The sequence below is a fragment of the Thamnophis sirtalis genome, unplaced genomic scaffold, assembly GCF_051295495.1.
Source record: "Thamnophis sirtalis isolate CommonGarterSnake01/CBP01778 unplaced genomic scaffold, rThaSir2_p1.2 scaffold_9, whole genome shotgun sequence".
Lineage (NCBI taxonomy): Eukaryota > Metazoa > Chordata > Lepidosauria > Squamata > Natricidae > Thamnophis > Thamnophis sirtalis.
The window spans coordinates 15,455,909-15,469,113 of record NW_028261389.1 but is presented as its reverse complement, the minus strand read 5'-3'; the positions used below and the strand labels follow the sequence as shown (position 1 = coordinate 15,469,113).

The window sequence follows — 13,205 nt, the reverse complement described above, 5'->3', positions numbered from 1 at the left end:
CCCTTCAGCAAAAGATTTATTAAAATTAAATGAACTTCATCTGGAAGTGTTTGGTTGGAAGATGCTTCCCTGCAGGGAACCTGTTTTTCTGAATTTTAGTTCCATTAATCAGGTTATGATCAGTCTATGCTCTCTGTTTCACATATGAATGGAATAGAGACCATGTAAATAAATCAGATAAATTGATCTGCCACCCTATTATTTTGGACCTAAGATGTATCCCATATTTTTGGAGTATAAGACGCACTGGAGTATAAGACGCACCAAGGTTTTGAAGAGGCAAATTTTAAAAAAAAGTTTTTGCACTCTGCAGACCTCCCAAAAACAGCCTGTTTTTCACGAAAACGGGCCCGTTTCCCCCCCCCAAAAAAGGGCATGAATAGCCTTTAGGAGGCTTGTAAAATGCTCCTGGAGGGTGGGGTGGGGGGCAAAACTGAGCAAAAAAATGGCCAGTTTTTTGCTCATTTCTGCCCTCCCGAGCCCCCAGGAGCACTTTGCAAGGATCCTAAAGGCTCTGCACGGCCATTTTGATGAAGGAGGTGGGCTTTCGGGAGGCAAAAAATGCTGTATTTAGCATATAAGACACACTCAGATTTTCAGCCTCTTTTTTGAGGATAAAAGGTGTATCTTATACTCCGAAAAATATGGTAGCTAACGCTCCATTTGGATATATGAAATGGGTAAAAGTCAATCGCTTTGAAATGAAAAAAAAATGCTGTGCTCTTTGAGAAAACATACCGTATATGATGGTACTGCAGCAAATGTCTTAATGGTTAAAGTTTTTATTTGCTGCTGTGATGTGATGACCACAGAGGAATGTGCAAAGATGATGTAGTGTCATATATAGTAGTGGCCAAAATTGTGGAAATCTTTAGGGAAAAGTGTACAGTATTTTTGAAGTTTGATGGCTAATAACACCAAGCTTTTGGGGAGTAGTGCCATAACATTATATATCAATGGAAAAATAATTTAATCAAAAATGTAATGTTTGTTCAATTATCTGTTTATCAATAGTCTGTCATTATTTGTTCTATGAAAAGTTATAGGCAAGTAACCAGAAAAAGGAAGCACAACTTGCTTAGGTTGATATCAGGTAGCTTTCCTTCATCTGATTATAGCCAATAAGCATGAGTATTTAGAGAGCCAATCAGGTGTCATCTTGTTTTGGCAATGAGCCAATCAGATCATAGTAGGATTCAGTTATTGATGTCATGTACTGAAGCTGAGAGGAGAACATTTGTCAGATTGATATAATTTTTGTATATCTTGTTTTTTTCTGTGTTTCACTTTTCTTCTTTATAACTCCTATTCTAATAGCAAATCCTTCATAAAAGTTATTGCATTAAATTCTTGATTAAATTATCTTTCCATTGATATATAATTTTATGGTACTACTCCAAAAAAAAGTGGTGTTATTAGCCATCAAACCTCAAAAATACACTTTTCCCAAAAGGTTTCCACAATTTTGGCCACTACTGTACATTATTTTCCCTAGGCCAGTGGCCCCCAACCTTTTGGGGATCGGGGACCAGTCGGAGGTGGAGGGATTTTGCATGCTACCTGCACCCTGTGGATGGGACTTCACTTGTTTTCGTGGTCTGGTTGCCAGCATGCCGCAGACTGGTGCCAGTTGAAGGACTGGGGGTTGGGGACCACTGCCCTAGGCTTCCTAAGTGGGGTGCCTCAAAATCGTTATGATATTTGGCAGTAGGGAAAGGGAGTCATTAGTGTAGAAAAGGAATTTTGATGGGAACCATCTTTCCAGTTAAAGCCACTTTCAGGTTGAAGGAGACTAAGAAACCGAAAGGATCAATTTTTCTATCAATGCACCGGTAGCATTGATTCTTATACAGATACACTGTCCAATTCAAGAAAGTTTTCTGCTCTTGTCTCTCGAATAGATTGCGTCAAAATGATTAATATGCTTTGAGGGACTTGTTAAAAAGTTTAAATGGGATGTTTTTATGTCGGTGTGGACAAAAATAGCAGGAATCAAAGATCCAACAGCTATAATCCAGAAACAGCAACGGTACCCTAAGGGAGAGCCTTGCCTTCCATATGGCCAGAATTCATTGAGTAAGGCAAGGCGTGGATAAATATTACAGCATGCCCACTCATATTTAAATAGATACAGGTAGTTCTCGACTTACAATTTGTTTAGTAACCATTCAAAGTTACAACAAAAAATGACTTATGACCATTTTTCACCCTTACGACCCTTGTAACATCCCCATGACCACATGAGCAAAATTCAGGCACTTGGCAATGGATTCATATTCATGACCGTTGCCGTGTGCTGAAGTCATGTGATCACCTTTTGTGACTTTCTGACAAACAAAGCCAATGGAGAAGTCAAATTGACTTAACAACTATGTTACTAACTTAACAACTGCAGTGATCCATTTAACAACTATGGCAAAAAAAACCACCCTCACTTAACAAATAGCAATGGCACTTAGACTTATATACCGCTTCACAGTGCTTTTACAGCCCTCTGTAAGCGGTTTACCCCCAACAATCTGGGTTTTCATTTTACCCACCTCAGAAGGTTGGAAGGCTGAGTCAACCTTGAGTCAGTGAGACTTGAACTGTCAGACTGCTGAAGTAGCCTGCAGCACTGCATTGTAACCACTATGTAGTGGCTCTTGTCTCATTTGGCAACAGAAATTTGGGGCTTGTAGTTGTAAGCCAAAGACTACTTGTGTGTGTGTGTGCGTGCGTGATGCGTGTGTACTAACATATGTACGTGCATGTATGTATATGTGTGTGTGTGTGTGTTGCATTTGTGCTGATAAATAAATAAAGGGAATCATTAGCCATATATATATATATATATATATATATATATATATATATATATATATATATATATATATATATATATATATATATATATATATATATATATATATATATATATGGCTAATGATTTATAGTAATCATAAAGTGCCATTTGTCAAAAAAATCCTTTTTTATAATTTATTTATTGATTTATTTTCATAAAAATAACCACATATACACCATTACATCATGACCAACACTATTTTGTATTGTTCAATATTATATCAATTCCTCTTACCATCAACCCGCAAAGACTATCATTTGTTCTTCTGCTTTCCATACACCATATTTATACCCTATCCATCGCTTTCTTGCCCTCTTTCCTCCTCCCTACCTCCTTTCTTCCTTCTATCATCCTTCTCTTCTCTACTTCCTCTTCCTCTCTCCTCCTCTTTCCACTCCTTCTTTCTTTCCTCCTCTTCCCTCCCCCTCTCCTAACCCCTCTCTTCCTCCTGTTGTCTCCCTTCTCTCTTCCACTCACTTCATCTCGCTTGCATGGTGTATTTCGGCTTCTGAGCTGGATCAATTTAATGTTGATGGAGTTAGTAGTTTCATTTCAATAAACATCTTTCATATTAATAATTTTAACATCTATCCTAAAAAAAGTATACATATAGAGCAATTATATTTTTATCCCCCCCGCCACACAAAAAAAGCTTATTTTGGGGGCAAAATGTGGGCCTGGTTACAGTTTCTCATAATAATATTGTATAGTTATACATCATTACGTGCCCCAAGTTTTTAGTTCTCTCTTTATAATCTCAATTATTTTTCATTAAAAATATATTGTCAAAAAAATTCTTGTTGGAAACCCTTGTTCACAGGAAAAAGGGGCATGTTTGAGGAAATGGATCTTATTACCCAAAACATTCCATTTACAAAGGATAGAGTTAAGCCAGGGATGACTATAAAAGTTGAGTAAATAAATATAAAAAATACTGCTGCCTCTGAAGACCACCCAGAACAGGGGCCAGCAACCTTAAACACTCAAAAAGCCACAAAGATCCTAACCGGAAGCCCCCATTCAATTCTGGAGCCAACCGGAAGTCCAGTTCCCCCAGCACAGTCTCCTCCTAGCGCAGCGTCCTTTTTCCTCTACCTGTCCTAACCGAAAGCCCTATCAATTGTGGAGCTGACTGGAAAACCCACCCCCTGCCATAGAATCTCCTCCTGGTGCACTGTGCTTTTCCTCCCTCCCAATCAGAAGCTCCTCTCAAAATTGTGGCGCCAAACGGCAATAGGGAGCCACAGCAGAGGGATGAAAGAACCACATGCAGCTCCAGAGCCATGGGTTGCTGACCCCTGTGCTAAGCTAACATGAATGGCTCTATTTGAAGAAGAATGCTTTGGAATGCATCCATCCAGCATTGCAAGTAGAATTGCAATTGTTTTGAAATGGAGCAAAATATTTTCACATACTCCAAAGAAGAGTAAGCATTGCTTCCCCCACCCCCACCCCCAATTCTGCCTGGTTATGTTGTGTTAAATAGGTAGTCCTCAACTTATGACCACAATGGAGACCAAATTTTCCTTTGCTAAGCAAGATAGCTGTTAAGTGAGTTGTGCCTCAGTTTATGACCTCCCCCCCCCCACAGACACAGTTCAGCAAATCGTTGCAATTGCTAAGTGAACCATTCAGGTGTTAAGCAAACCTGGCTTTTCCCATCCACTTTGTGTGTCAGAAGACTGCTGGGAAGCTTACAAATAATGATCACATGAATTCTGGGCAGGACAACTATCACAAGTACATATCAGTTGCCAAGTACCCAAATTTTGATCATATGACCATGGTGATAACCACTTGCAAAAGCTTTCTTAGGTAGGTCTGGGAGCCAAGAACACCCAAGGGAATCTTGTGTGTGTGTGTGTGTGTGTGGGTGGGTGTGTGGGTGTGTGTGTCTGTGTCTGTGTCTGTGTGTTTGTGTGTGTATGTGTTCAACCATAATCCCTTCCAACAACATTTAGAAACTTAAACTAAGATTTTCATAAGAACATTGCAAAATATCAAGAAAAAAGAATATCTCATGGAAAAACATTGAAGCAAAACCAGACAAAATCCTATACCAATCATTGTTATTCCAATAGCTGGTGAACAAAATATATTTTTACAGGATAATTTGGGTATAGTAGGGAGTTCACAAAACATATTTTATAAACTGAATTAAATTTTGTGGATAATAATTTCCGTGTTCTATTCATTTTTATACTTCAGAGGTTATAAAAAACCAACAGAGCACCTCTACATCTTCTGGTAAAATTAATCTTTATATAACCAACCACAGCCAGCATATCTCATAGCTTTGGTTTTAATCTGAAAAGAAATTCATTTGCTAAACAAACAATCTTTTGAACTGTCCACTGTTTTGAATTTTCCATGCAAAGGTCAAGATTTATTTACTGGAACTACTGAAATAATAAACACCTTCCACATCGGATGTTCTGCTGCTGATGCCAATATCCAGTGTCTGTTGATAAATATGGATTTCAGAAAAAAACCAAAAGGATTCTGAAGAATGGATAAACATCCTGATACTCAGAGGTAGTACTCAGCCGGTCCGAACCGTTTCAGCCAAACCAGTAGCAGAAATAGTGAGTGGGTCCACCCACTCGCCCTGGGTCTATGCCATCTTATTTAGGCACATTTTTGAGGCTGGGCACATGCGCATAAGGCACGGCGAACCAGTGGAAACAAAATGTGAAATCCATTGCTGCTGATACTTCTATAATGGCTTTTTTTAAGAGAGCAAAAAAAAAAAAAAAAGATTATATTCTATGATTTAGGAGTGTTTACAAAAATATGCAGCATTTGTTACTTACCTTCTGTAATAAGAGGGAGCCAGAATATTTTGTGACAATATAATACAAATCCTCACCAAAGGAGTCAGCCCAGGACTTCACTCTATGCAAAGAGGGGGTGGGGGAGAGAACACAACATTGTCATTACTTATTGCCATGTCTCTAGGAGTGTTCATGGGGTCAGGATGGCAGCTCCATCTTTGCAATCAAAGCTCTATCCTTTTTTACATGAATTTTAAAAGCTAAGAAGGTGGCTACATTTCAACCATGCACTCAAAGCCCTGCTGCATGTAAAAAGGGGGTAGGGGGCTCTATTTTAAGGTAGTAGCCATCATCTTGACCTCTTTGATACCCTTGCAGATACCCTTGCATATCGTTCAGCCAATTAAGTAGGAATGACCAATATGGACATGCCAGTATTGTAACGTGTCAGCTCCAGATGTTGAGAAACCACTCCAGTGAGACAAACAATTTGGAATGTCTCATTGTCCCTCAGCTTACTTACTTGCCTCTGAGCCCAATCCATAGATGGTTGCATTGGACAGGAGGAAAAGAGATGTGGAGCCTGCCATTCCTTCTCTTCTCTCTTATCCCTACTGAGATGGGACATATGATAAAAGAGAGACAAGTGGGACCATCAGGTGTTCCGTTGTTCAACAGTGAGGCAGTAGTTAGCCTTGAAAAGACTGAGCCCAGGGGTGAAATTCAGCAGGTTCTGACAGGTTCTGGAGAATCGGTAGTGGAAATTTTGAGGAGTCTGGAGAACCGGCAAATACCACCTCTGGCTGGCCCCAGAGTGGGATGGGAATAGAGATTTTCTAATATCCTTTCTCTGCCATGTCCAATAAGCCACACCCACAGAACCGGTAGTAAAATAAATTGAATTTCATCACTGACTGAGCCACATTGTACTGCACTAAGACGGTGGGGGATACAGCCAGTTTGGGCAAACCGGTAGTTCCAGTGAGCATTTGGCCCCGCCCACTCAATCCTGTGCTTTCCTGTCCTATATGTCCCTAGTTTTTAGCTCAGCTGATTCATGCGGCACAGTGGATTGCCGCGCATCAGTTGTTTTACTCACAGATGTTGACATTGAAGGTAAGTTTTCAAGCTTTAAAAGGTTGGTTTTTTTTTAATGTTGCAGGCGCGCGCAAAGCGCACACTCACCTAACCGGTTATTAAACCGATTGCATCCCACCACTGACTAAGACTCTGCAAGATCACAACTGAAGAGGAGACAAGAAGTTGTTTGAGTATATCAGTCACCATCCCTCAACAAAGCTTTGCTACAATATGGATGCAAACACTTATGAGAGTCCTAAATCGGTCTGTTTAATTGATTTAACACGGTTGCTGTTATGTATGTGTTCTTCACATCAGAGATGATAACTAGCTGGTACAATCTGGTTTGTCAGAGCTGATTAAAATTACTATACACATTTCAACTAAACTCTTACACATGTTTTAGCTTCTCCAAGTAGGACAGAAATGAAAGCCCCAATTAAATTGTTTGCACGGTATTTCCTGTGTGTGTGGTGAATTAATATCTTAACTCCAATTGTATTGGTTATCTTGAGACTCCAGCACTATTGATCTGTGTTAGTAGAACTTGGTGTATACAACTGTGATTTTATGGATGAAGATTTATTCTACATTTTAAAGATACATGAACCTATTTAATTCAATAGGACTCTAGAAAGAAAATTATATACTACTTCAACTCAGCTCTATACAGGGAAGCATGCAATGTGTTTAGAATTGCAGCTGATGCCTCATAAATAGTAAAGACTTTAACACTGTTTCAATTATCTGTGTATAATATAAGGAAAAACTTTCTCTCTAAACATTCCCGTTTTCACCATTTACACTTAAGATGAATATCAAACTAGATTTTCCTCACATCTTTATTTTTCTCCAGGGACAATGTTTTTTTGTGAAGCAATACCATTCAGCTCAAAGAGTATTATTTTTTTGGTCAATCTCACAACCTAAAACCACCGAATTCCTCAAAAGTTTCATTCTAGTTTTAGTTAAATTACATTATTTAGAGCATGTTCCTGCTCTATTTGTGATATCGAGAAAAGAGAAAATTCCGTCCTAATTGATATCTTAGTAATTCAGTACTACATAATCCTGATCAAACTGGTTTTGTTGGGATTTACTGTTTCTTTTAAAATCAATCTTGGGGGTGGGGGTGGGGAATAGCTCTTTTTAAAAACACGCTGCTCCTTAGTGATTATTAACTACTTCAGTATTTTGCACGTTGAAGAGCTAATCAGTCCAATTACTGTCAGAACCAGTTATGGTCTAATGTAGATAATAACCCTGGTTCACACACATCCTTTCATCCCCAGCTTATGAATGAAACGATCTTATGTTGTCACAAAGCATACCAGTATAAAAATAGGCTTTCTCCACTTAAGCTGACCTTATTCAAGATATGCTTAATCTCTAACAGTTTGGCACCCTTTATCTTGGAGGCACAGTCAGCTGCTCTGGGTGTGATTAGAGTGTGTTTTAAGAGTGTCGAATGATGCAGGCATGCACGTCTCCCTGTGGCCTGTAGTCAGCTTCCATGAGAGCCATTTCTCCCCCAGTGTTTTCCTCACCATTGCTTATTCATATTGATCACACTCCTATTTTTGAAATCATCTTCTCTCCTGGCTGATAACAACACAGGAAAGGAAAGCGAGCTTTCATTTTATCTGATGAAGAAGAATGGATATCCATGCACAATTACACCTTAGCTGTTATCTGAAAACAACCACTCTTCCACTATTTTGTTGAGGGGGGGGGGAGAAAGGGCAATTTAACACTACTTGGCTTTAAAAGTACGTGCAGTGATCTGAAATGGCATCAATTTGTGTCTTTTACCTTTTTTTTTCTGCAAGGTCACTCAACTTCATAAAGACCTCGGGCAACGTGTAACATTAAAAACAGTAAAATCAATAAAACAAAGAAAAGAACAATGCGTGTCCAGAAGGAAAAATGTTCAAACAGACATACAAAAGCTCATTTTGTATGGCAATCACCCATCCCTACCCAAGGCCTGAGGTTTTCAAAGACTTTTTAAATACCTTCAGAACACAATCCATAAAGATTTTTTTTAGGGGGGGGGGATTCTGTTCCACATCTATTTCCTCACTTTCCCTGCTTGTAATATCTTGAAGACGGCAGATGTTGAATTGAACTTTTATTGCTTGTTTATCGGTTTTCCTGTATTGTTCAGTTTCAATCATCCTGAACTTATGAGATTGGTTGCCCAACAGCTATACTTCCAAATCATTTACTGTACTCTTCAAGACTTATCTAGCTACGTAGTTAGGGCAGGAACTATCTTCCTCCTCTCTAGACCTCTTCTGAGGAAAGTAAGAAAGATGACCTTGATGAGGATAAGAAAAGGCCATTACCTAGACCAGTGTTTCTCAACCTTGGCAACTTGAAGATGTCCGGACTTCAACTCCCAGAATCCCCCAGCCAGCATTCGCTGGCTGGGGAATTCTGGGAGTTGAAGTCCGGACATCTTCAAGTTGCCAAGGTTGAGAAACACTGACCTAGACAAAGGGAGCAAAAACACTTAAGTCCAGAATATCCAGATAACATTTAGAAGTGGCTCACACAGATACACCCAGGAGGAGGAGGAGGAGGAGGAGGGAGGAGGAGGAGGAGGAGGAGGAGGAGGAAGAAGAAGAAGAAGAAGAAGAAGAAGAAGAAGAAGACGAGGAGGAGGAGGAGGAGGAGGAGGAGGGAGGAGGAGGAGGAGGAGGAGGAGGAAGAAGAAGAAGAAGAAGAAGAGGAGGAGGAGGAGGAGGAGGAGGAGGAGGAGGAGGAGAAGGAGGAGGAGGAGAATTGGAGCACATCATGGTACAAACACCAGTAGCCTTGTAAGATTCTGTTATTTTAAATAATCTCAGTAAAAGTAATTTTAGCATTCTTGTGGAGTTGATTTCCTGCTGGGGGTCTCTCTAGTGAGGCTGATATATTTCTATCCCAACATCTTCCTACATTTTCTTTATTTTACTTTATTTTAACTGGGGAGCTACCCAAAGAGATGTGGGAGGAAGGGCAGACAAGCTATCCGATAGAAATCAGACACAGTCTGAACTGAGACCTTGCTGTGGTGCCCTGATTGATGGATGTGAAACCTTTCCTATCCTAAGTGGTACATCCACCAATCAGGAAGCATTTTGAGCCATGACTTGGAGAAAGCACCGTAAAGGCAAAATAAAGAGCTGAGAATGGGGACAGCAATTTCATGCTGCCTCAAAAATAGGTGAAAAGCACCTAAACTTAATCATAAGAAAAGAACCCTTACTCTCCCAATTTTCTTTCTGTTGTTACCAGCAGGACTCATGGATTTCAGCCAATCAGAATTCTGCAAATGTCTCAATGGAGTCATTTATGACACCCATATGAGCAGATATAGAAAATTTAGGAAGCATTAGGAAAGCTGTGCAGTTCCATTTGCTTTCCCGAGTTTCACATTTTTCAGAGAAAAGGGTGGAAAGGTTCAATAGGCCAGTGTTTCCCAACCTTGACAACTTGAAGATGTCTGGACTTCAACTCCCAGAATTCCCCAGCCAGCATTCGCTGGCTGGGGAATTCTGGGAGTTGAAGTCCAGACATCTTCAAGTTGCCAAGGTTGGGAAACACTGCAATAGGCGGAATGTACGTCATGTGATTTGTGCTTCAAATGTGTAGTCCTTGCTATAACAGGTTGCTTGAATGCTTTGACTTGATTGAGATTTAAATGGCCTAATGGCATAGTAGGATGCCACCGGCTAAAATTTTCCAGGCTTCGTAAGATTTTTTAAAAACCCTTATTCTTCTTTAGAATTTATTCTGGGAAGCTATCCTTCAGTTTTAATAAATCCCATAATATTTCACACCTAATTGTTCCTGTCTTCCCAAAACATCCACTAGCACGCACGCACGCACGCACGCACACACACATACAAATATTGTTTTCATTACAAGATCAGTTTGATATGTGCTGCAGGTTTCTGATCTAATGATCACAAAATAAGGAAGTTGTACTTATTATTTTTCATCCATTTCAACTCCTCTTCAAATGCCCCCACTCATCAACCCCACTGATGCCGTCATGCCCCTCTGTCCTATGAGTGACTTGCATTTTTCAATTAACACTTGGAAGAGAGGCTCCTTAGACAATTTAGCTCTTCCTATTTATGCTTGTAAGCTGTGAGATAACAAACTTCCAGTAATAACACCAATCAGATAATTATTTCCCTCCTTTGTTATAGCAGGCACTCAGGGCTTGCTAGACACTTAATCCCCATTAACATCTAACTTTCATTTGCTAATGCCTAAACCAAGCAAACTCTGGGGGTAGAAGAAGGGAGGCAAGACAAATTGTAGGGCTATGAAACCTGCCCAGCAAAACCAACTGGTTTGTGAGTGCAATTCCAGAGTCTGTCCTTGCCGTTCAGATCATCTCAGTGTGACTTAATGGAGAAGAGACCTGCAGATCAGTGTTTTTCAATCTTGGCCATTTGAACATGTGAGGATCACAAATGATCGAGGTTGGGAAGCACTGCTATAAGTAATTAATGGGGACAATTTAAATAAACATGAAACTGTTTGCTTCGTTCTCTGTATTTAATGTATTTAATGTTTCCATCCTACAAATTCTAAATCAGTTGGCAGCACGGGAATTTCAGCTAGTTTCAGTTTGCCAGTCCAAAGCCCTCAGAAAGTGCACAGAGGAAAAATGCAAGTCCTAGGCCTCAACTAGGCCACACCTAGGATGCGGTGGCTAAGACGCTGAGCTTGTCGGTCAGAAGGTCGGCAGTTTGATGGCTCAAATCCCTAGCGCTGCAAAACGGAGTGAGCTCCCATTACTTGTCCCAGCTTCTGCCAACCTAGCAGTTCGAAAGCATGTAAAAATGCAAGTAGAAAAAATAGGAACCACCTCTGCTGGGAAGATAACAGCCTTCCGTGCACCTTTGGCATTTAGTCATGCCAGCCACTTGACCACGGAGAGGTCTTCAGACAGTGCTGGCTCTTCGGCTTTTAAACTGAGATGAGCACCGGCCCCTAAAATCAGGAATGACTAGCACATATGTGCGAGGTGAACCTTTACCTAGGCCACAAAAATTGCCTACTTTTGCACTAAGGAGAGGATCAGAAAGTGAGCTGGAAGGACATAGGCGTGAGAAGGATCTGATCCTTTTTCTTCTTATAAGGCCATTATATTTTGTGAACGATTATCTACTTATTAAACAGAAAAAAAAACAGGCCTAAGTGTCAACAGGGCCCATCTGCAGAAACTATGGCGGATTGGGGGGGGGGGGGATGACATATATGGAATGACATCATGATGAAATCAACATTGCACTGATGTATGGTCAACCATCTGGCCTTGTGTATTTGTATGCACATTGCACCCAAGGATGGAAGGGGCAGAATTTGCCTTACGACAGTGCTATGATGATTTGATCATGTCATGCCACACTAATTGTGCTGCAATCACTGTTGCAATTCCACATTTTCAGATTTTAAAAAAAATCAAGGGTTTTTTATTTTATTTTGGGAAATATGGCTTCTATTGCTATTGATCTAACTGTGGCTGCCTTTCTTGTTTATTTATTAATTTTTTCATCCCTCCTTTATTGTTTTATAAGTAACCCAAGGCAACAAGCATACATAACGCTCCTTCCTCCTCTTTTCCCCCCACAACAACCCTGTGAGGTGTGTTGGAGTGAGAGAGAATGAGTGGCCCAAAGCCCTACTATCACTTTTTCGTGATATCTACCCTGTTTTCCCCAAAATAAGACCTCCCTGGATAATAAGCTCAATCAGGCTTTTGAGCACATGTGCTAAAATAAGCCCCCCCCCAAAAAATAAGCCTTCCCCAAAAATATTGCAATATAGCAGCAGCCATAAGGTGATCACGCTTGCCGCCTCCTGCACCTCAAAAATAATAAGACCTCCCCAAAAATAAGGCCAAGTGCTTATTTCGGGGGTCAAAAGAAAAATAAGACCCTGTCTTATTTTCAGGGAAACACGGTATCCATATTTGAGTCTTCCAAAAACTATACTGCCATACCAGTTGCTGCCACCTCCAAGGGAAAGGAAGGGCAAATTCCAACACACTTCTGCATCATTTGAAGCTGTTTCTAATAATACGTTAACACTGGTACAACCATGGGCAGCATAAGCCTGTATATTGGTGGTAAGACGAAGAGACCTTCATGGTAACTTGACAGAATGGAAGGAAGACAAGTTGACTGTCTGGGAGCTCTGTTATCAGAGGCCTCCTGAGGAAGAAGTTGCATAAACAGATCCAAAACCCAGGAGACAAATAAAGGGAGAAACAGAAAGATAGACAGCCCTAATGAGGAGAGGCAGCAGCTGAGAAAACTGCTGAGAGAAAAGCATTTATTTCCTTCCCTCAGACTGGTGTGAGGGAAAGGTTCTTTTTAAGCCATTGCCCACATTCAGAAGACGGGAAGAACCCAGCCAGGAATAAACAAAGAGAAAAGAAGAAGAAAAAGTAAATGTTTGGACAGAACAGACACCTCAAAAAGATGCAAAATCCTCATCAA

The 13,205-nt window shown here is 40.3% G+C and overlaps 1 protein-coding gene across 1 annotated transcript in view; it reads right to left on the bottom strand.

The window, feature by feature from the left end:
• CACNA2D4 (calcium voltage-gated channel auxiliary subunit alpha2delta 4) overlaps positions 1–13,205 on the bottom strand; it is a 191,653-nt gene that overhangs the window by 177,311 nt on the left and 1,137 nt on the right. The window contains exon 2 of the mRNA XM_087722902.1: positions 5,659–5,740. Coding sequence (XP_087579028.1) covers positions 5,659–5,740 — 82 coding nt within the window. The remainder of the gene's footprint in view (positions 1–5,658; positions 5,741–13,205) is intronic.